This window comes from Carassius gibelio, chromosome A17 (assembly GCF_023724105.1).
Source record: "Carassius gibelio isolate Cgi1373 ecotype wild population from Czech Republic chromosome A17, carGib1.2-hapl.c, whole genome shotgun sequence".
Classification (NCBI taxonomy): Eukaryota; Metazoa; Chordata; class Actinopteri; order Cypriniformes; family Cyprinidae; genus Carassius; species Carassius gibelio.
Genome location: NC_068387.1, coordinates 22,693,919 through 22,720,927, shown reverse-complemented (window position 1 = coordinate 22,720,927; position 27,009 = coordinate 22,693,919). Strand labels below are relative to the sequence as shown.

Genomic DNA, 27,009 nt, shown 5'->3' with positions numbered 1-27,009 from the left:
ATAAATTGTGCGAACATAATAAGCCCTTGGAGAAAACTCAAAGCAGCATCTCACTTGGTATTACTCACATTCATACAATTAGTACGAGCAATGAAAGAAAATCTTCATCAAACATTGACTAGAATCAAAAGGTTACTGATTTTCTGCCGTGATTGCTATAGAAGAGAAACGTGACAGAAAGCCATACCTGCCCTTTATCAAGACCAGCCGGGAAAAACAGATGGCAGAAACTAACAGGAAATGTATGTATAAGATCTGTGGTGAACATTACTTGCAGTAACTTTCATGCATTAAACCATTATGCACTTTAAAAAACACTATTAAACACTGAAGAGGGAACTCCAATCTACCGAATTATAAATTGATGTCATGACTGAACAGCTTTATACAAGGAATAGAAAGCAAAGATATGCACATGAAAGTGAAAATGTGGAAACTTTTCTTTTTTTAAAAAAAAAATTTGTTACTGGGTTTGTCAGATAAATCATTATGAAACACTGCAAGCTTTCATTATTTATAACTGTATGAGAGAGTTTAACCAGTGCAGGTTTTGTGGTGGTCCACTGTTACAGACATGAAGATCCAACTTGTTGTGTTACATGATGGATCTCGGAGGAAATTTAAGCCAAAAGCTGATTTCCCAGTTGTGGGAGTTTAGAATTATTCAGTTTTCCATTCAAGCATCCTGGCTGTGATCCGACAAGGAGGTTTTTATTCTTAGTCTTGTACTGGAAGTTGCTCAAGAAATATATTCTAGAACATAAATTTACCAAGTTCAAAGACTCTTTTAACTCTAGCAACTGACATAGGTCTTAATGCAGCTTTAACATTCAAGATGGAACAGAAATTATTTATACTATAAGAAATTTTGTTCTTAGAAAGGCATGCTTTTTGCACCTTCCAACTACATGTGGGTGATGCACTGACCGGACTTGAAATAAAGGACACAATATCATTTTTTTATTTCATATCACAATAACATAACTTTAATTATTTCTTAAACTACTTACATTTGTTTCCTACGATTTACAACAATTATTTAAATGTGTGACAGGCCTGTCTTTACTAAAGACATTATTTTAAGTCAAAAATACATTTCAGTTTTCCATGAAAACTAGAAAAGTTTTGCTTATATCACCCAACCCACTTTGGAAAACGGGGATGCTTAAAGAAAGAAAGATATAGTTCTATAAACAGAATAGATACATATCCATGATTTTAAAATTAGGTATGAAGTTCTGCAGTTGCAAAATTGCTTTCATTTTTACCCTCATTTGAAACTGATGGGAAAACTTGAGGCATAGTGTCAATATGATACAAACATTAATAAACAGATAAGCAACTAAAGTCCTTCGAGTTGGGAAAGGTAACGAGCATCTAGTAATTTTCATTGCTAATATCTTTCAGTTAAGCACTGAAATTCTCCATAGGCCAATATCAAAGGAGATGCATTTGCCAAAATATGAAACACCTCTGAGGAGGTTGCTCTCGACGGAGGGCCGTTTGAATAATAAAAAAGCCCAAAGAGAACAAGAGATGCTAAATAGCAACAACAACAAACAAAAAAAACACTTTGGTGAACCATACACACATTTCTATACAGTACACAGAAATCAGCTAACTGAATGAATTCATCAGTAAAATCTTCAGTCTTCAGTACAGAGGGGAGTATAAATTAAGCTACTGTAATGAAGAGATGTGGCATACTGATCATAAATGCACAGCCACTGCACAGTAATTACAATTAAATGCAAAGAAAGGAACGTTAATTATCACAGCTAAGACTAATTTCCATGAAAAATGCAGTCTTGGAAAATTTCACCAACTGCAGCGAAAGAGGGAGTGAGAGAGTAAATTGGTGCTTCATTTCAGCAGACATGAACTACTCAAATGCTCAATTAATTAAACAAATAGGATCTTATATTGTCCTTACAAAAATGATGCAACACAGCCTGAACAATAGCATTCGAGTTATTAAGCTAAGCCTGTCGTTAAGATAATTAACATGTAACCAATGGCATTTCTGTCGCAGCCCAGCGTTAGATGGGAAATTAATGCTCAGCACTGCTGGCCTGATGGGGTTTTCCTCAAATTTAAATCAAAAACTTATTTTTGTTGTACCTCCTAATTTCACTTACCTTATATTAAAAGAGAGCAGTTTTTACACTTATAGTTGTCTTTGCATATTAATCTGGCATATTACAGTATTTTATGTGAAATGATGAGTTTCTTTTTATAAATACAAACAGAACTTAGTTTTGAACGAATAACAGAACTAGCACTAAATGTAATCTGGATATGTGGTATCATGTAAATCTATTCAGCACCAAAGTCATGCAGCCACAAACAGTGCACAAATGTTGGTAGTAAAACAAAGAAAAACATACCAATATATCTGCCCTACTTTAATCTACAAACAACAATGGGAGCGTCACGAGTCCTTTAACAAGTGCTGAATTGAGAAAGAGAGAGAGATGTTGCCAAGAGCTGGTTTCTATGGTAACAATCTGGCTGTGGCTGTGGATGCTTGTAGGTAATGCATGTCAGAACTCAGAAATAATTTTAATACAGAGCATTGCATGGTAAAAGGTCTGGTAATTTGTAAAAGTGCTGTGATTTTAGTTTCTAATCTGCAGTGATAGTAGTTTTCTGGTACAACAATAAAAAGAACTGTGGTGGTACCATCGCACCATCGTGGTGGTATCATGGGGAAATACTACAGCATTGTAATATATACCATGGTATTTACACAAAACCATGTTTTTTTTTTTCAATGGCATAATTTTTTTTTTTCAAAAAAAAATAAACCCTAACAAAACACACACAGCCATTTTTAAATATAATAGAAATTTGTGTCCATATGAAGGAAAATCCCAGTCAGTGCATTTCATACCAGGTCATAAATTCAACCCTAAAAACACCTCTGAGATTTTAGCTCCATGCTGCACAATCACGGTTATAAAGCAGCACTGCTTCTCCAGAGTGTAGCTGCACAATAGTTCAATAAATACTGCTCTTTCAGCTCTTATGGGAGATACACACACACACACACATTCTAAACCCGTCTGAGATCTTAGATCCATCACATCATTATCATCTCCACTAAGCTCAGTTCATTTCATTCCTGCTGATGTGATATCCTTCAGACACCTGTAACCACTGAGCAGAGTTACATCACTGCCTATCACCTCATTTCTTGTTTCCAGGATGTAGCAAAACAAGTTCACATGAAGCAAATAGTTCCCTTAAAAATATAGTTTAACAACTATAACTAGGCCTATTATAGCACTTGCTACTACACTGAATTAAAGTTATATATTTACATTTTGAGAAATATTATTCATTCATTCATTCGTTATTATATTCTAATATTTAGTTTTTTATAATTTATTTTCTCTTTCTCTCTGTGGTGGGTTGTAATTTTTTTTAACCCAAACAGACAAGGTTAAGGCTGGTTAAACCTTTCACTAGGCTGGTAAATTGAGAGATTAATTCAGAACATGCACAGAAAAAAAAAAAAAAAATTCCCTCAGAAAGAGGAAATTGCCATTTTACAGGACTTTAACAGAGAAAATAACATGACTTCAGTATAAAATTACTTTGATGAAGCAATTACATGCTGCTGTTGTATGAGCTGCTGACATAAAAACTGAATGCACCAATTATGATAAAGTTGCATGTAATTATGAATATGCACGGACCTCTCCGGTAAAGTACATAAGTTCAGTATGTGTTATAAAAGCTACAATACATTTGAATGGTTTAGTTTTTTTATGTGAGTTATACATGTCTGAAGCCTTTGCAAAGAGGCAAAATTATGACTAATAACAGCGCTGCCCCACAACTAAACCCATATGTTCTATACTACTTCTACAGAATTATGAGGCGCTCTCACAGTCCGTCTCAGTCGGGTTAAGGTTGTGAGCGGGGCTTGATCTGACAGTAACAGCAGGCCAGTGTTCAGCTCCTCCTCAGACACGTCAAACACAGGGCACTACTGACGAAAGCAAACACACACCCTACACGGGATAGATGCGCACAAACACTGAGTGCTTATTATGGAAGAATCTTACCCCAAACATTTGAACAGACAGACAGACAGATAGATAAAGATGCTTCAGATGCTCTAAATTTACTGTAAAAATGCTATATAAAGCAACAGTTAAACAGTAATTAAAAACACACTCTGCTCTCACTTCAGCACATTACAGTAATGGCTTGTTACAAAGGAAAAATGTCAAAAGATAATTAATACCAAACTCAGATGCTGCCAAAAAAGCTCAACTCCCACAGCCTGAAGCGTCAAAATTTAGCAAACAAAGCAAGGCGACGATAAATCACTAATTATCTTATTACTGGTAAAGTCGAGGGTGAGAAAGAAGAAACTGTGGTGTGAAACAGCTACACAGTAATAGAAGCACTGTGGGGGTCCATAAAGATGAGATGTGTGTGTGAGAAACCATTTAGGATTAGGTTACAGGTTAGGATTAGGATTTAAGTAGAAGTGTAATGAAAATCTTGCTTTACTTCATGTGTGCATATGATCGATCGGTCCTGACTCTGAACTTTAACTGAGATCAAGTAAAGTGTCTGGCAGTCTCAGTGGATATAGCGCAGACGATCAACACTTAAAGTGAAAATGAAATGAAATGAAGAGAGAACCCATGGGAGAATAAAATGATGACATCCACTTGCCTTTACATTTGATTTTTCTTAAAGGAACAGTTCACCCAAAAATGAAGATTCTATCATCATTTGCTCACCCTCATGTCATTTCAACCCTTTCTTTCTCCTTCGACACACACAAATAATAATAATAATTTTGAATTAAATATTAAGGTGAACTGATTGATTTCAAAACAAGGCAGGTTTTAAAAATACTTCCAAAACTCATAGTGGTGTCCAGATGTTGAACAGATTGAAGGATGCCCTGAAGACCATGCAGGAACCACCAGTCACCTTAGAGTGACATTAGAGTACACCAGACCGGACAGCTCATCCATTAACGTCTGCTTTGCTTTCAGCAACACACGACACACATTCATCAATACTCTCCCTGTGCTCTTAGGGACAAAGCTGCAGAACAAAACTTCATCCATCTATGAGAGTCAAATATTGGTTACACTTTACAATAAGATTCAATTCCTATGTTTATTATTATGTTATTAAGAAGAAGAAATTTTTGAGTGACACTGAAGACTAGAGTAAAGGCTGATAAATTCAGCTTTGCGTCACAGGAATAAATTACATTTTAAAATATATGACAATATAATTTTATAATTTAATATTAATATTTCTATTCCTATTAATTTTTTTGATAAAACAAATGCTGCCTTGGTGAGCATAAAATATTTCTTATATTACAAATAAATAAATGAAAATGTTTGTGTAAATATTTTTCATTGTTTTTTTTTTCATGTCAATTCAAAATATTAATATTTCTATTCCTATTATTTTTTTTGATAAAACAAATGCTGCCTTGGTGAGCATAAAATATTTCTTATATTACAAATAAATAAAAGAAAATGTTTGTGTAAATATTTTTCATTGTTTTTTTTTTTTCATGTCAATTCAAAATATTAATATTATTATTAATACAACTTGAAATGCTAAAAATGTACCTGCATGAACTAAGGTTAGCAAATAGAATCTTATTCTAATGAGTTACAAAAAAAAAAAAAAAAAAAAATCTACATCGTGACTAATATCTTAGTGGTTAGTTTAAATCTGGGTCTGACTCTGAACACCAACCAACTTGAGTTATTTACTGAACACATAAGAAAGAAAAAAAAAAAGTAAGAAAAAGACTGTAAAGACATGAAATGGAATTTAGCAACCATTTAACTTCCATAATATGACAAATCTCCATGTGTTTTCAATATAACCAATACCGATATCTAAAGAGTTGCGTGGAAGATACAATAAATACCATTTAATAATAGCTAATACAATATATGCTATAACAACTTATCAGCCTTGCATATATATCTAAAAACAATATGGATAAAAAAACTAATATATACACACACACGGAAAGTATTCAGACCCCCTTAAATTTTTCACTCTTATGTTATATTGCAGCCATTTGCTAAAATCATTTAAGTTCATTTTTTTCCCTCATTAATGTACACACAGCACCCCATATTGACAGAAAAACACAGAATTGTTGACATTTTTGCACATTAAAAAAGAAAAACTGAAATATCACTTGGTACTAAATATTCAAACCCTTTGCTCAGTAGTAGCACCCTTTTGATCAAATACAGCCATGAGACTTTTTGGGAAAGATGCAACAAGTTTTTCACACCTGGATTTGGGGATCCTCTGCCATTCCTCCTTGCAGATCCTCTCCAGTTCTGTCAGGTTGGATGGTAAACGTTGGTGGACAGCCATTTTCAGGTCTCTCCAGAGATGCTCAATTGGGTTTAAGTCAGGGCTCTGGCTGGGCCATTCAAGAACGGTCACGGAGTTGTTGTGAAAAGCGTCTGCTAAATGCATAAATTTAATTTAATTTACAACTTTCTCCCACCTCCAGACTGCATCTCTGGAGCTCCGCAACAGTGATCTTTGGGTTCTTCTTTACCTCTCTAACCAAGACTCTTATCCCCCGATAGCTCAGTTTGGCAGGACGGCAAGCTCTAGGAAGGGTTCTGGTCGTCCCAAACGTCTTCCATTTAAGGATTATGGAGGCCACTGTGCTCTTAGGAACCTTAAGTGGAGCTCTTCAGGCAGTTCCTTTGACCTCATGATTCTCATCTGCTCTGACATGCTCTGTGAGCTGGAAGGTCTTATATAGACAGGTGTGTGGCTTTCCTAATCAAGTCCAATCAGTATAATCAAACACAGCTGGACTCAAATGAAGGTGTAGAACCATCTCAAGGATGATCAGAAGAAATGGACAGCATCTGAGTTAAACATCTGAGTGTCACAGCAAAGGGTCTGAATACTTAGGACCATGTGATATTTCAATTTTTCTTTTTTTAATAAATCTGCAAAAATGTCAACAATTCTTTGTTTTTCTGTCAATATGGGGTGCTGTGTGTACATTAATGAGAAAAAAAAAAGAACTTAAATGATTTTAGCAAAGAGTGAAAAATTTAAGGGGATCAGAATACTTTCCGTACCCACGTGTGTGTGTGTGTGTGTGTGTGTGTATGTATATATGTATGTATGTATGTATGTATGTATGTGTATGTATATATATATATATATATATATATATATATATATATATATATATATATATATATATATATATATATATATATAGGCATTTTAAAAAGACAAGATAAGCTACAAAAAGCAACAACAACAAAAAATCATGCACAATAAGACCTGGCGGATTTAGTCAGAAAGTAAATTCTGAATTCATTTTGCCTTTAAGGCTCGTGCAGCATTCCCAAGGGTCTCGGAAGACTTGCACGTGAATCTTTCCCTGCAGTGGGAAGAAGGTGGTTGTTGGAGATTCAGCACAATACCTCTGTGGTGTGTAATGCAGGGTTATGGTCAGGTCAGGATGAGGAATTGAGTGGGCGTCTTACAGAGGTTATGCGTCTGTAGATTCTGTAGAGTGTGTCTGCTGCAGGAGGACACAATTAAACTGTTATAGCTCAATAACTGCTGCTTATTGCTCCACATCAGCGGGACACAGCAGCTGATTGTGTACACGGCGGAAAATGCAACTCTGACTGAAAGCACATTAGAGAAAGATACTTTTGTATATGATTGCTGGTCTTTGCCCTTTTGTTAATGCAATATGCTGTTGCTGATATAAACAAATATGCACCAATTTTCATGCAAATTAAAATGAATGCACCTGGTCACAATTTGTTGATGGGAAATATTTGCGATAAATTTCAGGATCCATAATCTGAGATTGTATAGGAGGAACAGTTGGACAGTTTCTGAATATCCCATTTTAAAATGTGTTTCGCATTACCAGGCATGTGTCAGCCTCCTCGAAAGGCCCTGATGCACACGCACACAGGGCTCAGAATAGTAATGGGGCATTTTACTGGCTCTCCTTCCAATAACCCACATCCTCCTCTAGACTGAAGCCCATCACACACATGCACACGGTTCTATCGTGATGTGGACTTTCCATTGACTTCTACTGTTTTATTCAGAGCTAATGTTATATTCTGTCACCTCAACCTAAACTTAAAATAATAGTTCACCCACAAATGAAAATTTGCAAATGAGTTTCTTCATCCAAACAAAGTTGGAAAAATTCAGTATTACATCACTTGCTCACCAATGGATCATCTGCAGTGAATGGGTGCCGTCAGCTTGAGAATCCAAACAGCTGATGAAACATTACAATAATCCACACCACTCCAGTCCATCAGTTAACTGTTTAGAAGTGAAAACAGTCCAAAACAGGATGGATATGGATTATGGTGTGGAATATTAAAATGCCTTAATGATGAAGTTGTTTCTTACAAACACGTTACACGTCATAAGACGTTGACTGATTATCTAGCATCATGTCCATTATATGTGGATTATTGTGATGTTTTTATCAGCTGTTTGGACTCTCATTCTGACGGCACCCATTCAATGCAGAGGATCCAGTGGTGAGCAAATGATATAATGCTACATTTCTCCAAATCTCTAATGATGAAACAAACTCATCTGCATCTTTGATGGCTTAAGGGTGAGTAAATTCAATTTTTTGGGTGAACTACTTCTTTAGGACAAACCTTTCAGCCTTTATACATAATTTAGTTTGTCTATTAAGCCATTTTCCTCAAGGGAACGGCTAGCTAGCTAATTTCAGGTGTCCGTGTGGCTCCCAAAACACACAACCTCTCAATTAACACATAGAATCCACAACGGACAATTCCTGTATAAACACTTGCAAAGTTTGTACATGTGAAGAACGGACATATGCACACACCAACATGAACACTTTCCACGTCAGAGACTTTTCTACTCTATTCATCGTATACTGTGAATCAGGGCCTTCAACGTGCCAGCAATAGCCAGAGGAAACAAAAGGCAGTTACTGTATGTTCCTTCATTCAAGGCCAAGAGTTCCAACACACAAAACATGGCCTATGGTATATGTAATTGCTTATGTGCAAACTGTATATATATATATATATATATATATAAGATATATTTAAGAGCACGCTGCCCCCTGTTGATGCAGTCTGTGTGATTTAGTCTTAATGTTGATTTCAGACAGACAGACAGACGATGCAAACAGTAGTAAATCTCTTAATATTGTCTGAGGTTGGAGTGCAAAATGAACTTAATGTTCCCAGCGATATAATGATTAAACTTTTGGGATACTCATGGTTTAGTCTCTGTAGTCTCTACAGACTCAGAGCTGTATATAAAGCGTCTTAGATCATGTTATGATCAAGGTTTCCAGGTTTTTAATCGTTATTTTTTGCAAGACTTATCTTGCAAAACTTATCTGTTTCGAGCTTACCTAACGAAAAAAAAAAAAAAAACTGATAAATGATCAGTGGACACACAACAGATGCAGGACAGATGGATTTTCAGCATGACTTTGGTCATTTGTCCAAATATGGACTGGTCAGACTGACAGAAATCAATCATACATGAAAAAGCTATGAAAAGGCACTAGAAGATGACAGTAACGGTGGGGTTCTTTTATTAAGTGCTAAGGCCAGACCACCCAGAGCCCTGTCAGTATGACCTCTGACCTCTGCTCCTTTAAAGTCAGAAAAGAAACATATGTTCAATGACAGCGTCTGTAGAGCTCTGACAAAGGAGAGATGTCATCTACCAAATCATCTTTCCTTTGCTCTTAATCTATATATGACCGTCAGGGTGAAACTGAGGGGAAAGGGTGAAGATTGTGGCCAAATCTGCTGACATGAGGACTGGAGCTGCTGGGAAAGATGTTGAACAAAGCATAACTCATTCCAGTTTAACGGCCAAATCTCTTCTAAGCCAGTATGAGCCAAGTCCCGTGTTAAATACTCATTAAAATATGAGAGAAGGACAAAGACCAACCAAAAATAATACACATAATACAAAAAAATACTACATTTAAACTTAATACTTTTCAGAAATGGTCTTTTTCAATAGTCTATAATAAACCAACAACAGGTCTACTAAATATACACAAAATGTAGTAACATCATTTTATAAATCACTGCTTATACAATGCATAGTTTCTTTGACTACTCCGAGAACAACCCAACAACCAGTGAGTAGCTCCACTGATCCTGATCCAATTCTTTCTTTTACTAAAAGCTTTAGAATCATTTGTTTTGGAATCAAACAAGATTGGTCTTGATCTAGGTTTCTGAATCACAAGAAAGAATCGGTTGAGAGTTGTCCATTCAGAAGTCACACTATGTGTTCATAAGAATCATTTGTTCAGGAGTTGGACTACACATTTTGTCCTGTATGTTTTTGATTAACTAAAAAAAAAACACCTTTCATAAGAGTCATTTATAAGAGTCATTCATATATAATTGTTTATCTCACAATTATGACTTTTTAACTCGCATTTGCAAGTGTATACCTGAGAAAATTTTGGAGAAAAAAAAAGTCAGAATTGAGAATTTGTATAAATTTTTTTTTTTTATTCAGTGGCGGAAACGGGCCTTTCTAAAAATCAGACAACAAAATGTCGATATATAGAACTATAATTAGTTCTCATTATAAAGCTGTCAACAGATCGCTGTGACACAAATCCCTTATTAAACACTTTATTTAAAACCCATCAGCTTAGTAAATCAGAACTGTTCAGTCTGACTTTAAAGACCTGCTTCACAAAAAAAGCTCTCTTTTGAGTTCAGAACACAAATATGCACAAATTAACAGAAGCGAATACTGCATTCACGAAGGCCCTGGACAATAACATTAGCATTCTCTTACAACTTTAATTAAAGTGACATTTACAATCACTTCAGCTCTGGAATGTGAATGGCATAAATGAATGTCTCTCTGGATCTGGACTTTAATCTAAATTCACATGTTCCGACATGTCCCTCACTCAGTTTGATTATTGTAATTGGAGTTTTTACTTCCTACCTACTCCAGTTTGTGGGTAATACCTGCATAGTATGAATTTTTAAAAAAAAATGACACTGCCAACAAACATCCCAAATTCCCCCGAGGAACTTCCACTGCATGTAAGGGATACATTTGGAATATTATAAGAGAATTCGTTTCAGCAAATGGCACAGAATATCGGTCTGATTTGAAATGGAAATCATTTTTGGGCCACGGAAGCTTGTTTTCAAGCTGATTCATTGATTCAGCGATGGGCAGGGTGTTGGTTTAAAGCTGCTGAACAGGTTTGTCATGCAAAAAACGAAGTGCTGGGCCATTTCACAATATTACAGTTTTTACTTAATTTCAGCATGAGAAAAACATGCAGCCTTGATGAGCATAAGAGACTTATCTGGGTCAGACCCGTATCAGCCTGTTCCCACCTGCAGGTCTACATGACATAATCTAGAGCAGAGATCCAGAGAATGAGGATTACTAAATAAGAGAGAGAGGAAACGCATCATCTTGCCGTGTTGTGAATATCTATCACATCCATACTGATGTTTCTTTACCTCATATGTCTGACAGAAAATGTCATAACTTAATCCATCAACTCAGTTCTGACATGCATTTCAATCTCCAGTCTCTATTCAATAAACAACTTGCACAAGATATAGAATGATAAACCGCTCATTAAACTCCATCACAAGAAATCAACAAACTCTAGAGTCAATGATTTGAATGCAATACATTGGACCCAAAAGTTTTCCATAAATTATTTGTATACTATTTTAACAATGCAACAAAATCTGAGCTCATGTGTCAGTTTTCTAATGTAATACTTTCATACAGTTTTAATGTCTAAATACTTTCTGCAGCCATCGTATAACTAATTCAGTTATTTCACTGTAGATTAAATGTTGCAGCACTTTGTTAAAAACAACAAAAGCAACTTCACAGTGTCAAAGAAAAAGCAATAACTCCTTGAAAACAGTGAAGAAAACAAACCGAAGTACCTAATTGGGAGAACAATTCTCCTCTGCTCAGATAATATACAGTCCCTTACACATGCAGAATTGAACACAAATTCAGACAAACTCTACATTGTTTGTGGCACTGTGCATTTGTCTAATTTTCACATTTCTGGAAAAAAAGGTAATTGTACCCTTACTGTCAATACTATGAATTACACAAATACATCAGGATTTTCACTAAAATACAACACAAAAATGCAGCAAATACCAACACATTTATTTAGTTAAATAACAGCTAATTCAGTCATTAAGGCTGCAAAAATCAGAAAAAACTCCAATGAAGTGCTGGTGGAACTGAATATACTGTTCATCACATACTCCAGAAGTACCACAAACACACCTTTATGTAGGTAACAGAAATAGTGACAAGTCATTAAAAGAAAATCTACATTTGAATGAACAAGTTAAAAATTTGAAAAGCAGGGCATTATTTCATCTATTTTTCTTTAATTTGAATATTTTTAACCTTTTCACAGCATTCTAAAAACACTCTGCTCAATATATCACAGTTTACACAGAAAATTAGAGAAAAGTAGTGCAGTAAAAGACAAAAATGGCCCCATGTGAATGAGCAACCCCTAATGCATTAATGTAAAATTTTACAAAAACAAAAAAAATAAAAAATTTATAAGCTATTGCTTGTTGACTACAAGAAAATTCTGAACTGCATTTGGTGAAGTTCAGCTAAATTTTAATTTGGACTCTAATCTACTTTACATCTCCCTTTTTTCAAAAGAGGTTTAAGAGCGAGAATGTAAAAAAAAATCATCCTCAAGGAGCTAAAAACACTTATATTATATATAGTTGAGATTCTGTATTTATTTATCTCTCTAATGCACATCTAGAAGCAACAAAGATGGAAAAACACACATACAAACACCTCCAGCTAATAAATACAAATTAACAACATTTTCTGTAATCTTTCCAGTCATTTGTGAATACTGGATTATATTGATTCATTAGCCAATGAATAATTGATACTGATTAACCAGTTATTCAAAAGAACCAACTCAGCAGAATGACTCACTCACAAATCAAACATCATTTACGGCTTGGAAGCAAGTACAACAGAAAAAAAGCGGATAAAATAATGACATGACTTTTAAATTTAATAACAGATATTTCCAGGATTTCTATGACTGTGGGATCTAAACAATATGTTACAGTATGATCGCCAAAAAGTACTTGCAAATCGAGGGCAACAAATGCAAAAGTGCATTGGACTCTCTCTGTGTGTGTTTTAGGTAACCCGAGACTTGCCCTGATGTGGTGTTTAGTGTTGGATTAGAAATGCTCATTAGATTCACATTTGGGTCTTTGACGCTTTATAAGAGAAAGATGGCTGCTGGCTGTCTCTCATATAAAACAGGTGTTTGTGTTCACATGCAACAGGCCTTTGTTTGTCCCGGGCCAGATGTGCAACCCCTTCTGTGTTTACATGCAATCCTGAAGAGAAGATGACCGTGTTCATCTTGAAACGCATCTTTCACTCAACGTGTTCACAATTACAGTACAGAGTGATGGTCGGTAAACAAGCAAATAAAATCTACTCACACAGGAATCCAAACAAGCGATCTCACTGACGTAACTGTAAATAAACTAGTACATTAGCATGCACCTCAGGCGTCCAGGAAGAAAACGGCTGAAAATTGTGGAGCTAGCCTCTTTGGAGGCGAACTGTCAGAAATGTAGCGATTCTGGATCTGATTCGATTCCACTGAATCTTTAAGGACTATTTCATTCTGAAATTAAATGTAATCTTGAACAAGAAATGCCTTAATTTAGCTTCTACGAACAACTTGTCCCCTGATTCGAGGAGAAAAGACAAAAAAAATAGCAGCATGGGTTCACAGCAGGTGATTTGAGGATGGGAAGCGCGGCATGCTGACACCATTCATAACGCTGCGTGAGATCTGAGAGCGCAACCCCTGCCGACTGCCGCAGATGACAATGAAAGGACACTTACTCTGGCGAGGAGGCTGATGGGGTCCAGGCCGGGCGGAAGCTGAGACAGATCGTGGTTCTCCTCACCAAGATAAAGCTGCAGCGTCGTGCAGAGCTGCCTCAGGCCCTCTTTCTTCTCCTCACTCATGTCTGCTAGATCTACACACACAGAACACAGTGCTTTCAACATCTGACACCAGCGATACCTATGAATGATCCTGCTAACCAGCAAAATCTTTTTATTTATTTATTTTTTAAATATTTTTTTATAATGCAATACTAAACACAGAGTTCTAATGAATTGTTTCCTAAAACATATTACGATCTTATTAAATCATAGCATTACCATAGTACATGAGGAAAAATATGGTATTAACATGATATGTATATATAAAAAAATAATACAAACAAGGTACTATTACACATAAAAAAAAATAAAAAAGAGAAAAATTACCATGATACAAATCAATAGTATAAAACATATCGCAACGTTCACACAGCAATAACACAACTGAGGGGCCCTTAAGCAAGGCACCGAACCCCCACTGCTCCAGCTGTGGGTGTGCACTCTGGATGGGTTGAACACAGAGCACGAATTCTGAGTACGGATCACCATACTTGGCTGTATGTCACATCACTAATTACGTTACTTTTTTATGGAAAGTAATGCATTACTTTAAATCTGGACAGGGCTTGCTTGTTATTTGAAAAAGTAACTCAGATATTCTCTTGTAAATTAAAAAGTAATGTGTTACTTTACTAGTTACTTGAAAAAAAAAAGTAATCTGATTACATAACTCGCGTTACTTGTAATGCATTACCCCAACACTGTCAGTTACCATAGCAACAGCGACCAAAGTAAAATCAAAGATAATACATAATACAATAAAGTTTTATCACTTCTGACATGACAAGAGTCCAATCAAACCACAAGTTCTTTTGTCAAATCTTCATTAACCGACAGCAGTTTCTATATTTGGGTAGAGACCGGAGCATTCGAAATCGCGCACAGAACTGACGCGAGGGTCTCCAGTGGAAAACTGACGGGATCTAAACCTTTCAGATGACACGCAGCTCATTTCTCCGTCACTGTAAGTTCCCGAACACACACATGAAAACACTTAACACAAGGTAGACCTGCGTTTGTGCAGCAAAGCGGCTCTCTCTCGTGCTGTATAATGAGTCCTGTTCCATGCACACAGCACGAGTGTACCGAGAATGTGTTGCGAATAGGGATGGGTATCGTTAAGGTTTTAACGGTATTACTACTCTTACCGATACTGCTTAATGTTCCGGTACTTTAACAGTATTCTTATCGGTACTTTGTGTTGTGTTAGGCTGTCGAAAACATTTCTCTGTCTGTAAATAATGCACTTTTGAAACATGCTTTGACAGATTGCTTGTGTTTCCGCCCTTACATGCAAAAATTTGTTGCACTTATGACAACCACTGCATCCACTCTAGTGAAGTATAACCACACATTGGAAACGTTTTGCTGTCTCCGCCATCTTCACTCTTTGTATTAAACAGGAGTTTTCGTACTATAAGGGGCCGTTCACATATCGCGTCTAAAAACGCGTGGAAAACGCTAGTCGCGCCGCTTTCTGATTTTTTCCCCAAAGCCAACGGGCACTTGCGCTCCTTAGGAGTCTGCCATTGCTAAGCAACCATGACCTGCTCTCGCCATGAAGACGCGGAAATTTCAGCAATGGATAAATGGATTTGCAGCACTGAAAACTTCTTGCAGTAGCTCTGCTGCTAAATTAATTTAAAAATACACATACAGAGCGAGTGAGTGTGACTGACAGATAGTCTCCGCGGCGCGAATGAGGAATCTCTTAGATCTCACAGACAAATGTCTTAATATGATCGCACATTAGAAATGTTTGGTAAGATAAAATGTGCACGATAACATTATTAAGCAAAAATACATAGTACATTATTTTTTTTTTCCCCTCCAGTACCGAAAGCAGAACCGGTAACGTCAGATCTTACTGATACTACGGTCTTTCATAATTTAGCCCCGGGGCCAGTTTAATACCGGGTTTCGGTACCCATCCCTAGTTGTGAATCATGAAAATCTACGTACAGGTGTGAGTTCGGTTATAGAATGCTTGTGTCACACCCGTAAATAACCGAACTGTGTGTGAACGTAACCGTATTAAGTACTCAAAACAGGACTGACAACCGTATTCTACTACCATGTGAACGTGGCCATAGTATTACCAAATTAAATGTCCAAAAGTTTGGCATGACTGTGATAAATATTAAAGGGGGAGGGGGGGGGTATTCCCATGGTACTCCACTAAAACCATAGTATTCATAGTCATAGTCATCATAGTAGGGGTGCGTGATAAATACCGATAGTTATGCGCATCTCATCAGTAAAGCCGGTTCTCTAATCAGCGGTAAATTCCCTCAGGTGTGTGATTGACTAGCTGCGCAAATCCACGTTCATTTTCAGCTTTTATTTGTGCAGCTAGTCAGTTAACAATAGCTCCGTGTAGTAACAGCTGCTCTATGTGAAATCACACACCTGATGGAATTTACAGCTGATTAGAGAACCGGCTTTACTGACGAGATGCACATTAATTATCAGATGATATTTATCGGGCACCCCTACATGTACTATGTCTGTACTTTACACAGCATGACGCGTGAGAGCAAGAGCTCTTCAGAGACATTCCCAGGAGATGATAGAGCTTGTGTTTTAAAGCCCTGGAATGAATAATTCACTGAAAACGCAACATTAGTGCTGTTTGGACTGATTGTCATCAATGTGGAACATTGAAATACAGCAATCATATTGTATGGTACTGTATAATATTGTATATTTGTAATGATAACCATGTTTAAAAGACTAGACTAGATGATAGTCCCAAAGTTCCACCTACAAAACTTGGGTATTTTAAGGTTATTTTCGATGAAAATTTTTGGTGACAGTGACATAAAACACAGAGCTGAACCAATACAAGCTGTGAAAAACACTAAAGAGAATCAATGAAGATGAAGCACAATGCAGCCAAAACGAACAGTGGGAAACCAGAGGAGAATAAAAGGTTTGTGTAGGTTTGTTTTCATCTGCTGGTGTCTATAGCCAATGAAGACAAATCAAAAAGCAGTTTTGCATGTCTCATTATGGCAGTTTTTCAGTGCGTAGTCAGACAGCTTCATATTTTCTGGCTGTACCAGTAAAATGGATGTCTGATAGTGGGGTTTTTAGAATGTATCTGGAAAGAAAGAGGTCTGATTTTAGCATGGAAGTGTGTATTTGGAAGTATAACTCTGGATGTGTGATTTATGTTGGCTTTGCCAAACATATGGGCCTTTTCATTAACCTTCCTGCTCTGATCCATTCCTCCAAACGCTGATGAAGTTCAGTGTGTTCACTGCATATAGAGCGAACGCTTGACCCGCGGCTACAGCTCTCACACACACATTCAGCATCCAAAACACAGACACACACAGTAGTAAAACTGCAGATTCAACACATAAATCTGATACTGCTTTACCTCGTGTGGTGCCTTTTATCGTCTACTTGAAAATTTTATCTCCCAAAAATGGAACGAAATTTCAATGCTTAGGCCAGTTGATCTGAAATTATTCAAATCTGTTCATTGGATAGTCGTGATTTTTTAATAAAAGTAATAGATAGATTGTCGATTATTGAAAATGAAAAAATAGCAGGCAGTAAATGAGCGCTGATGGGGTCTGAAACCTCTCCAGAGAAGAAGATAGTAAGCTGGATGGCAGACGGATCCACACACTTCCCACTTCTCAGACCATGAGAGGTTGAACGTGTGTAGAATTATGATCCTGAAGCAGGTGTTGGTCTCTTTAAAGGGATAGCTCACCCCAAAATGAAGATTTTGCGTGATTCGTGCTTCCTTATATTGTTCCAAACACTTCTCTAAAACAAAAAAGGTGCTGTTTTGCAATATCGTCCCCTTGGAATTATAAGGTTCTATCTGACATTTTTGTCAAAATTGAGTTATTCACATATTCTTATTCTGTGACAATTTATTTACATTATGTGATGATTTATTTTAAGTTGTGTACATTTTGGGATTTTTTATTGAAAAAACAAAAAGGTTCTATTTACAGAAGTCTATGGAACACAAAAATTTTAAAGCTCAATATCTCAAAACTACTCAGAACGCAGACAGAACCTTATAATTCCAAGGGGATGATATACAATCTGCCCTATTCCATACAATGAATATAAATATGGACTAGGGGTGTTGAGCTCCAACACTTTCTGGTTTCTGAAGCCATATTATGCTATATAGCTATTCACAAAAAATTTTTTGCTTTTGTAACAAATCTAAAATCTGATTTGCACTTGCATTTAATAAAAAAACACAGCATCGAGGCGTTAAGCCAGGTTTGATGTGATTAGTTGGGTTTCCATACATATATTTTTATGCATATTTTAGCACATCACATAAAAAAATCTAAAATGGAAAATTATTACGCAAACAGAACTTCGCAAAAGAGCATAAAACTAAAATAAGTCTGCATGAGTTGGACATTTTTTATTTAAAAGTTTAAGGTTAAGTTTTTTTTATTTATTTAATAATTTTCAACATCGATAATAATAAGTTTCCCATGCACCAAATTAGCATATTAGAATGATTTCTGAAGAATCATGTGTATTTTCTTCAAATTAATGCAGCCATGGTGAGCATTACAGCTATATTTTACAAACATTTATAAAATCTCACCAACCCAACATTTTTTTATTTTGTGTATGCTACAATGGAAACACATTTTCTGAATAAATTGTCTCTCTAACACGTTCTAAACGGCAAATATATTTGTATTTAAAATAATGTATTTAATAAAGATCCACAGTGGCTACAACATTCATTTCTAATCTGCCATAATTTGCTCTGAAAGTGGTGATTTCATTCTCTTGAATATGTGCAATGAAAACACAAATTCATCATTTAAATGGGAACATGCAATAAGTAATGATTTAATGTCTCATAACCACTTGTAAATTATGTAAATTTTTGGATGTATGATTCCTTTCATTTCTGCAAATTTGCATGTCTCATGTGCTAACATTAAACTGAAATATACAGTATAAAAAGGTTAAATGCTATATCAGCCATTAGGAAAGCGATCAAGTGAAATGCTCTTCTGTTTGTCTAAAGGAACATCTCGATGTAAATCAGGAAAGCTGCAAAAATGAGGATTTCCTGAACTAGTACATGAGCCGATGAGAGCTTCATTTTGAGGTGAGAGTGAGTGGAAGTTCAGATGGGTGCTGACTGCTTCCATAAGACCAACAGCAGGATTACCTCTCTAATGGCTGTGCATTACTTATGAACGAATAGAAAAAAAATGAGGCCAAAAAATAAGTCCAAGGCTCTTTGTAACAAAATAGCCAATTACTTCTGAAAAGAGGGTCTGATCCAAGAAAGAAAGGAAAATTCATAATGGTACAATAAACTCCCGCCAGGATCTGACATTTATTCACCTTCCATCATAGGAAATCTAATTTTTCAACCTCACAGGATAAGTTAGTGATGTCCATTAACAACATAGCCATTTTTTCTGTATATAATTTTTTTTTTAAAAAGGAAAGAAAGCCAGGTTTTTGATATGACAATGGACATTGTCCATTTCTGTGCTTCCTAAAAGACAACTTTCAAATGTGGGGCAATATCGGCAAATATCCTTATAATTCTGTGGCATTATTGAATTAAAGTAGCATGTTATATATATATTTTATATATATATAAAATGCATGCGCTTTTTTTTACAGGAGTTTCTTATGCTCAAAGCTGCATTTATTTGATAAAAATACAGGAAAATTATTATAATGTAAAATAATTTTTTTCTGTTTTAATATACATTAAAATCTAATTTATTCATGTGATACAAAGCTGAATTTTCAGCATCATGACACTAGTCTTCATTGTCACATGACCCTTCAGAAATTGTTCTAATATGCTGATTTATTATCAGTGCTGGAAACTGTTGTGCAGCTTAATATTTTTGGAAACTTGTGATACTTTTCTTTTTTTCCGGATTCTTTGATGTATAAAAAGTTTATATTTTAAAGGATATTAAAACAGAAACCATTTTTTATATCGTAATAACATTTTGCAAGACTCCTGTTTTTTCTGTATTTTTAATCAAAGAAATGCAGACTTGATGAGCATAAGAGACTTCTTTAAAAAACATCAGAAGTCTTACTTGTCCCAATCTTTTGAACGGCAGTGTATATATTATTTAATAAATAATTTTTATTTATACATTTTTGTATTGGTCAGCACAACATTCCAGTCATGAAAAATACACAATCTAGCAAGTCTCCTGCCTTGTGTCGGTGCACTGTAATACAATAAAACACAGACTTACGTGATTGGTGTTCGGCTATGGAGTATAGATCCTCTTGGTCACTTTCTGATTGGGCGAGCTGGAAACAGACACAAAGGGTGTAAGTTTTAAAGTGAAGTGGTCCTGATACGGCAGGTGTTGTGATGTCACATACCAGTTTGAAGATGATCCTCGTAAGCAGACGGACGGAGTCGGTGGGGATCCTCGGCTGGAGACGCTTGAGGCATTTGCATTCCCTCTTGTGATCAGGCCATGCTTGCTTCTGAAGGTTGAAGAAGAAGATAAAGAAGACAATAAATAGAAGAGATTTCACAAACAACGTGCTTTCTGTGTGTGTTGTCCCTTTAGAGGGAATTATGATGAAAGGCCTCCCCTCCAATTAAAATAAAAAAGACAAAGACAAACTTGACAACCCTGAGAGCCTGGAGAGAACCGCGCTGGTTTGACAGTGACAGCTTTGTTATTTTAAAGCAGCGCCGCGTCTAGCGTTGAGAGATTGGATGCTCTTGAACTGCAAAGACTTCTGCAGAGCATGTGACAGACAAATTAAAGGGATATTTCACCCAAAACAAAAATCATTCTGTCATGATTTACACATCGCCTCATTTCCAAACCTGCGCTGCATGGCCTTCTTTCTTCTGTGTCTAGCAGAAAGTTCACGCTGCTCTTTTAAACAGCAGAAAAGTGAATGAAGATGAACACAGTCCTAGAAGTAGCTAATATGACTCTTCTGAAGTTTTACGATAGCTTTGTATGAGGAACAGAACAATAAGTTATTGACTGCAAAATTCAGGTTTTGAGCAATGATATTTGAAAACTAGACAGGTTTTGCATTTTATGTAAATAGTCTGTTATAGTGTTATAAAAATCTCACAGATTTACATCTTTACAGATGTACATGGCCATTTAAAAATATATGCAACTGCACCAAATTTTTGCTCCTCGATATTTCATATGTCAGGCATTACAGGGTTAAAAGCCAGAACTAGAGGAAAATCCTCTGAATGTGAACGTGTTTTACAGGTGTCTGGCTCCAAGCACCAAATACTTCTGCTGGAAAGTCACACTGGACTTCATGCAAGAGTTTCCGATAACTGCCTGCTCAAAAAAAAAAAAAAAACCCTGGAGAATTTAATGACATTATAAAGTTTTGATGAACAGTCAAATTTCATATAAAGCAGAATGACTGTGTTCAATTCCACAGGATACAGGCATAACATGAAAATATCTGAATTTCACTCTGGTTTCCCATTACAACACTGAAACATGCAAAAATATATATGTAATAAAGTATATAACTGATTTAAGTTGTTTCTGTGTAATATGTATTTTAAATGCAAAATGTATTTCCTGTTTTATGTGTGAAATGATTTCTGAACAATTTCTATACCACACTGTTCTATTACTGTACAAACAATGTACTACAGTATATATATTTTAAACAATGGTATATAGCTGGCCAAATTATTCGAATTTTTTTAATTAAGTGAAAAATGCACAAGTTTTTCCAAGTAATTATTCTAGCAAAAACTAAAATTAGTAATTTTAGAAGCAGTTCTCATTCATTAAATATTTAATATTAAAAAAACAGCTCTATTAGGCTGCTTTTATATTGAAAGGCATCATGCACAAACAAAAAAATAACACACATAAGATCTCATCATAATTAGATTATGATTAGGACCCAACAGCTTGTGTGAAGATCTCTTACCTGACACTGAACACTGCAGTAACGGGCCGTCTTACATTGAGAACATCTCGACAGACTTTCACCTCTGTTAAGAATAAATGAGACAGAATTAACATCAGCCTCAGTACTTTGTGTATTTCTCAAGAAACCACATCCTCGGGCTGAAGAGGAGAAAGTCTGGTTTGATTTACAAGGTTTATAATGAAGCCTTCCTGCCCTGACTACACATCACTTGCTTTAAGTACATGTCTAATGACCATCTTTGCTTTGGGGCTTAGTCTATAACATAGAAGCTTGAAGTGAGGAATGTGGTGAACATTCAGAGATCAGATGCACAAACTCTCTCTGCATAAATGAGTTTATTTAGCTATTAAACGTGCCATATTCCACAGTGCAATCATGGTTACTGCATGTCTCAGCTTTATTTGTTACAGTTTTATTTCTTGTGACTGTCTGATTTAGTCAAGTTAGTAAAGAGTTCATTTTGAAAACAGATCTTTTTAAACATTTCTACCAAACAAAATGCATGAAGGAAACAAGCAGTAATGCAATAAATGCACTGAATTCAAATGATTCATAACCTTTTCACTGCTGCATATTGCACAGTGATGTTTCCCATGCTACTAATGATCAAACCACTAAAAATTGCATGTCTATCTCTCCCTCCACACTTATCTATATTGCTCCTGCCTGAGTGAACAATCACAGGGAGGTTTTATACCACCAGATTCATCTTCCTGCCACACTGGTTTCTGGAGGTGGTGTGATTTTTGAACATCACTTTGGAGGAACTTTTAGTGTCAATCTCCTAAAAGAAACTGAAGAGTTTCAGGCACAAATTACAGTCAAGGCCTGAGTTCTGTATGAATGAGCCTTTCCTCCTCTGACCCCTTCCTACAGTATATAACATCTTTTTCACTGTCTATTTATACACTGTGTATATATATATATATATATATATATATATATATATATATTGTCCATTCTATGCGAACCATCATGAATACTAGTGTCATTATTGTCATATCACGTTTTCAGATCATCTGAGGCATTTCCACAATAAGGAGCGTGTACATTCGCATGGTTGCCAGAGTGCTTGAAATAATCAACAGCGGGAAGAACATGTATCCTTGTAGCAGCCACCTCTGATTCGTGGATTTTAACTCTTGATATAATGATATATATATTAAATTCATAAAAGCTCATGTAATAGAGGCATCTTAAGCACTCCACAATAACATTGTGGTCTAATTTTTTGGATGTTCGGCGCATTCTTTTTGGTAAAGTATGCTTGATTATGAACCTTTCTATATTCACACATTGTCAAATTTCACATCGTCAAAATTATTGTGATATTATCACTAATATTCAATATATCTCCCAGCCATAGTTCAGAGTAGGCAAGATTGTTTGTTTGTTTAAAGAAAATTATATTAAAAATAAAATGCATTAAAATGTGCAAATCAGCATATTCAATTGATTTCTGACTCACGCGGGTTGCATCTGGTTGCATGCACCCCTTTAATAATATGTCTCTGGTCATTGAGCTTTTCATATTGATGATGAGGCTTTTATGTCGGGTTAAATCTGCAATCTCTGACCCAATTTGTATGCTGGATTCAATGGCTACAATACACTACAACTGGCAACCCGTGGTGTTTAAATACTATTGGTATTTAAATACTATTTGTATGCAAAAGTACAGTTTAAAAAAAAAATTCTGGAGTAGGTTTTAAACATCAACAAATAATTTTTGCAGTTTAGTGTATAACTCGAATTGCAAATCAAGTTGATCATTTGATCTCAACATGGCTTCCAGAATAAAAGGGGTGACAATGTAAGTCAACATCATTTTGCCAAATTTACATGTTTATTATGCATTAAAATACTTTACTACAGTGCATAAAAAAATAAAAATAAAATACTTACTGCAACTTTAATTAGAGGGAGATTTCTTGGGAAAGTACAGTTAGCTTAACAAAGAAAGAAATAGCTAGATGGATGATGAAACAATAAGAAATACTAAACCTTTGCTTCAACTGGAAGTTAAAGCATTGAATCCAACATGGGCCTGTGGGCTCCTATTAAAAATGCTGATGCATCAGAAGGTAAGAGTCACTGGTTGTAATGGAATACACAGAGCCTGGTGCTGTCCAAAACTAAAGCACAGGCCGTAAGTCACAGCACAACACAAGAGTCCTACAGCAGCAGAGCAGCCATAAACCTGGCTTTATTACTGCACACAGGATATGACCGACAGAGAACACATCATCATCATCATCATCATCTTCACTGGACACACATAAAACTAACCAAAAAAACAGCGGGTCTAAATGATTGGGAAAAGTTGAAGTATTATTATTACTACATCAAAATAAATGAAAATGAAGTAGTATTATTAAAATATATATTTGTAAATAAAATATATTTTTTATTTCTGAATTTGGGAAAATTGTAACTGGTAGTATTCAATACAATATAAGTCAAAAAAGTATTATTAAAATAAAATAGTTTTAAAATGGTTTTAAATTATTAAAAAAATAAAATTAAAAAACAGTTGCCCAATTGAGTTGATTGTGCACCTAATTCTGGATTTGAGAAAAGTCACGAGTTTTTAATGGTCTGACTCAAATCTGCAATAAAAGCAGGCATTTGGATTCCTCAGGGTACTGATTCGGAGATAAAGACAGTAAGCATTTCCCTTCTGATAAGAACTGGCCAGAAAAGCAGCATTTTCACATAGCACACGATTACAGCAAAATACTGCAGACCTGAGACTCATCTACAGATTCATAAAAGTCATGATTAATATCTATGCAAATTTGGCAAGGTTCGGGAATTTACTAATTGCCATATCTGTGGACTGTGCAAGGCAGTGAGACAGAGCCAGGCCTTTAATAATGATACAAAATGTCAAAAGATAATATGCCTTAAATATGTCATCAAACAACAACTGATTCAATCTCACTGAATTTCACAAAGAAATATGTCCTCATTTTTCCAAACGATGAATCAGATCTTTTTCCCTCTTATAATACTCACACAATTTGATACAATTTTATCCCCAGCATATTTGCTAATGTTTTATTAGAGCATTTTATCTAAGATATAATTATTTGAAAATTACACCCATATAACACATCAGCCAGATCATTTTGCAACAGCAGCATTAAACAGGACAGTTATTATTTGGTATTTGTACAGTTTTTTTTTTGTATTGCCTTTCTGACTTGACAAGTGAAATCATACGGAATACTTTCAGAGAATAATGCAAGCGTGCATCCATCTTTCAACCAAAAAACAAACAAGAGCTTATTCCAGGCCTAATGTGTGGTAGAGAAACACTGCGCTCCAGTGGCCAGACGTCTCAGACACTCAGAATCAGCAGGCCAACGGTCCTTCATTTTACATGAAAACATGAAACTTTTCATTAGCAAGAGACAAATATCCTGAGGCGGATGTCTTTATATCGAAACCAGCAGAGGAACAGAATCACAGCGGTATCCACATGGAGTCAAAAATCTGATTATCCCCATGACTAATGCTTAATCGAATTCCTGTATGCGGCAAAACACCAAACAAGGTTTCTTAATTTCAAAAATGCACAATAATTCCACATAAAAATGTCATCGTAACACAATCAGCAAATGATCAAACATGAACGCTGTAAGGATTCATTTACAGTTTTCATATCCACACACAAAACTATCCTGGAATGACTGTTTCCCCTCACACACCGAGAGCTAGAATTAGACAGAAAGATGAACATCTGGACCAGAAACAGAGCAGCAGTCAACACCAGAGGAAGAAGAAGAGACAAACAAACAAAGCTCTCTGTCTGAGGCTTTAACAGAAATAGATCTGAACACTCGCTCACCCAAACACACGCTCTCATTGGCCAATTAGAGATTACCTTCACCGGACAGACACACTCCTCTTGGCTCTTCAAAGCCTGTCAGACAACACCTCTAGAAATGCTGCTTTCTTCACTAGTCTATTAATTAGGAGGGAAAGGGTGGGAAAAAGAAAGAAAATAACAAGAGAATGATCGTAAAGATGTATGCTTGTAGCAGAAATCGACTTTGATCAGCAACAACTATTACTTATTTAACAGCTTGAAAGCTATTGTAGGGAAAAAAAATTTTTTTTTATTACATATTCTTTGACGCTGACATGCTGCCTCTTTAAAGCCTTTAATTAACGGAATTTAAGAATACAAAATAGCAAGCTATGTTGACAAATTGATCCTAATTTGCAAACTTGCACTATATACTAAAAGTATGAATAGTCGCTGATGAGGCTGATGATGGGAAAATATTTGAGATGCAATGAAATGGAAGTAGCAATAGGGTTTTTATTTCTATTGTGAACTTATTGTAAACTAAAAAAAAAAAAAAAAAAAAAAAACAGCAAGTAACACTGAATTAAAAATAAAAAAAGACGTGGAAAGACATATACCGTATTTTCCGGACTATAAGTCATACTTTTTTTCATATTTTGGCTGGTCCTGCGACTTATAGTCAGGTGCGACTTATCAAAATTAATTTGACATGAACCAAGAGAAAACATTACCTTCTACAGCCATGAGAGGGCGCTCTATGCTGCTGAGTGCTCCTGTAGTCTACACTGAACACCATAGAGCGCCCACTTGTGGCTGTAGACAGTAATGTTTTCTCTTGGTTCTAAATAAATACGACTTAATAGTCCAGTGCGACTTATATATGTTTTTTTCCCTCATCATGACGTATTTTTGGACTGATGCAACTTATACTCAGGTGCGACATAGTCAGAAAAATACGGTATATACATGTGTGTGTGTGTGTTTTTGTGTGTATATATATATATATATATATATATATATATATAATATTTTCTTAGTATGAAATTACAACTGTTTTCAACTTAATTGTCATTTGAAATGCACCACTTGCATACCATTTAGGATGGATGATAGTATATAGATAAAGATTTGAGCAGCTCCAGTTCTTTGTTTCTCTACACATTAAAAAC

At 35.6% G+C, this 27,009-nt stretch overlaps 1 protein-coding gene across 1 annotated transcript in view; it reads right to left on the bottom strand.

Annotated features, from left to right (window-relative positions):
* The window catches only part of smyd3 (SET and MYND domain containing 3), a 133,932-nt gene that overhangs the window by 99,395 nt on the left and 7,528 nt on the right, over nt 1-27,009 (bottom strand). The window contains exons 2-5 of the mRNA XM_052620216.1: nt 22,021-22,084; nt 20,464-20,571; nt 20,331-20,388; nt 13,981-14,117 (exon numbers count right to left, since the gene is read on the bottom strand). Of these exons, the coding sequence (XP_052476176.1) occupies nt 13,981-14,117; nt 20,331-20,388; nt 20,464-20,571; nt 22,021-22,084 (367 nt within the window). The remainder of the gene's footprint in view (nt 1-13,980; nt 14,118-20,330; nt 20,389-20,463; nt 20,572-22,020; nt 22,085-27,009) is intronic.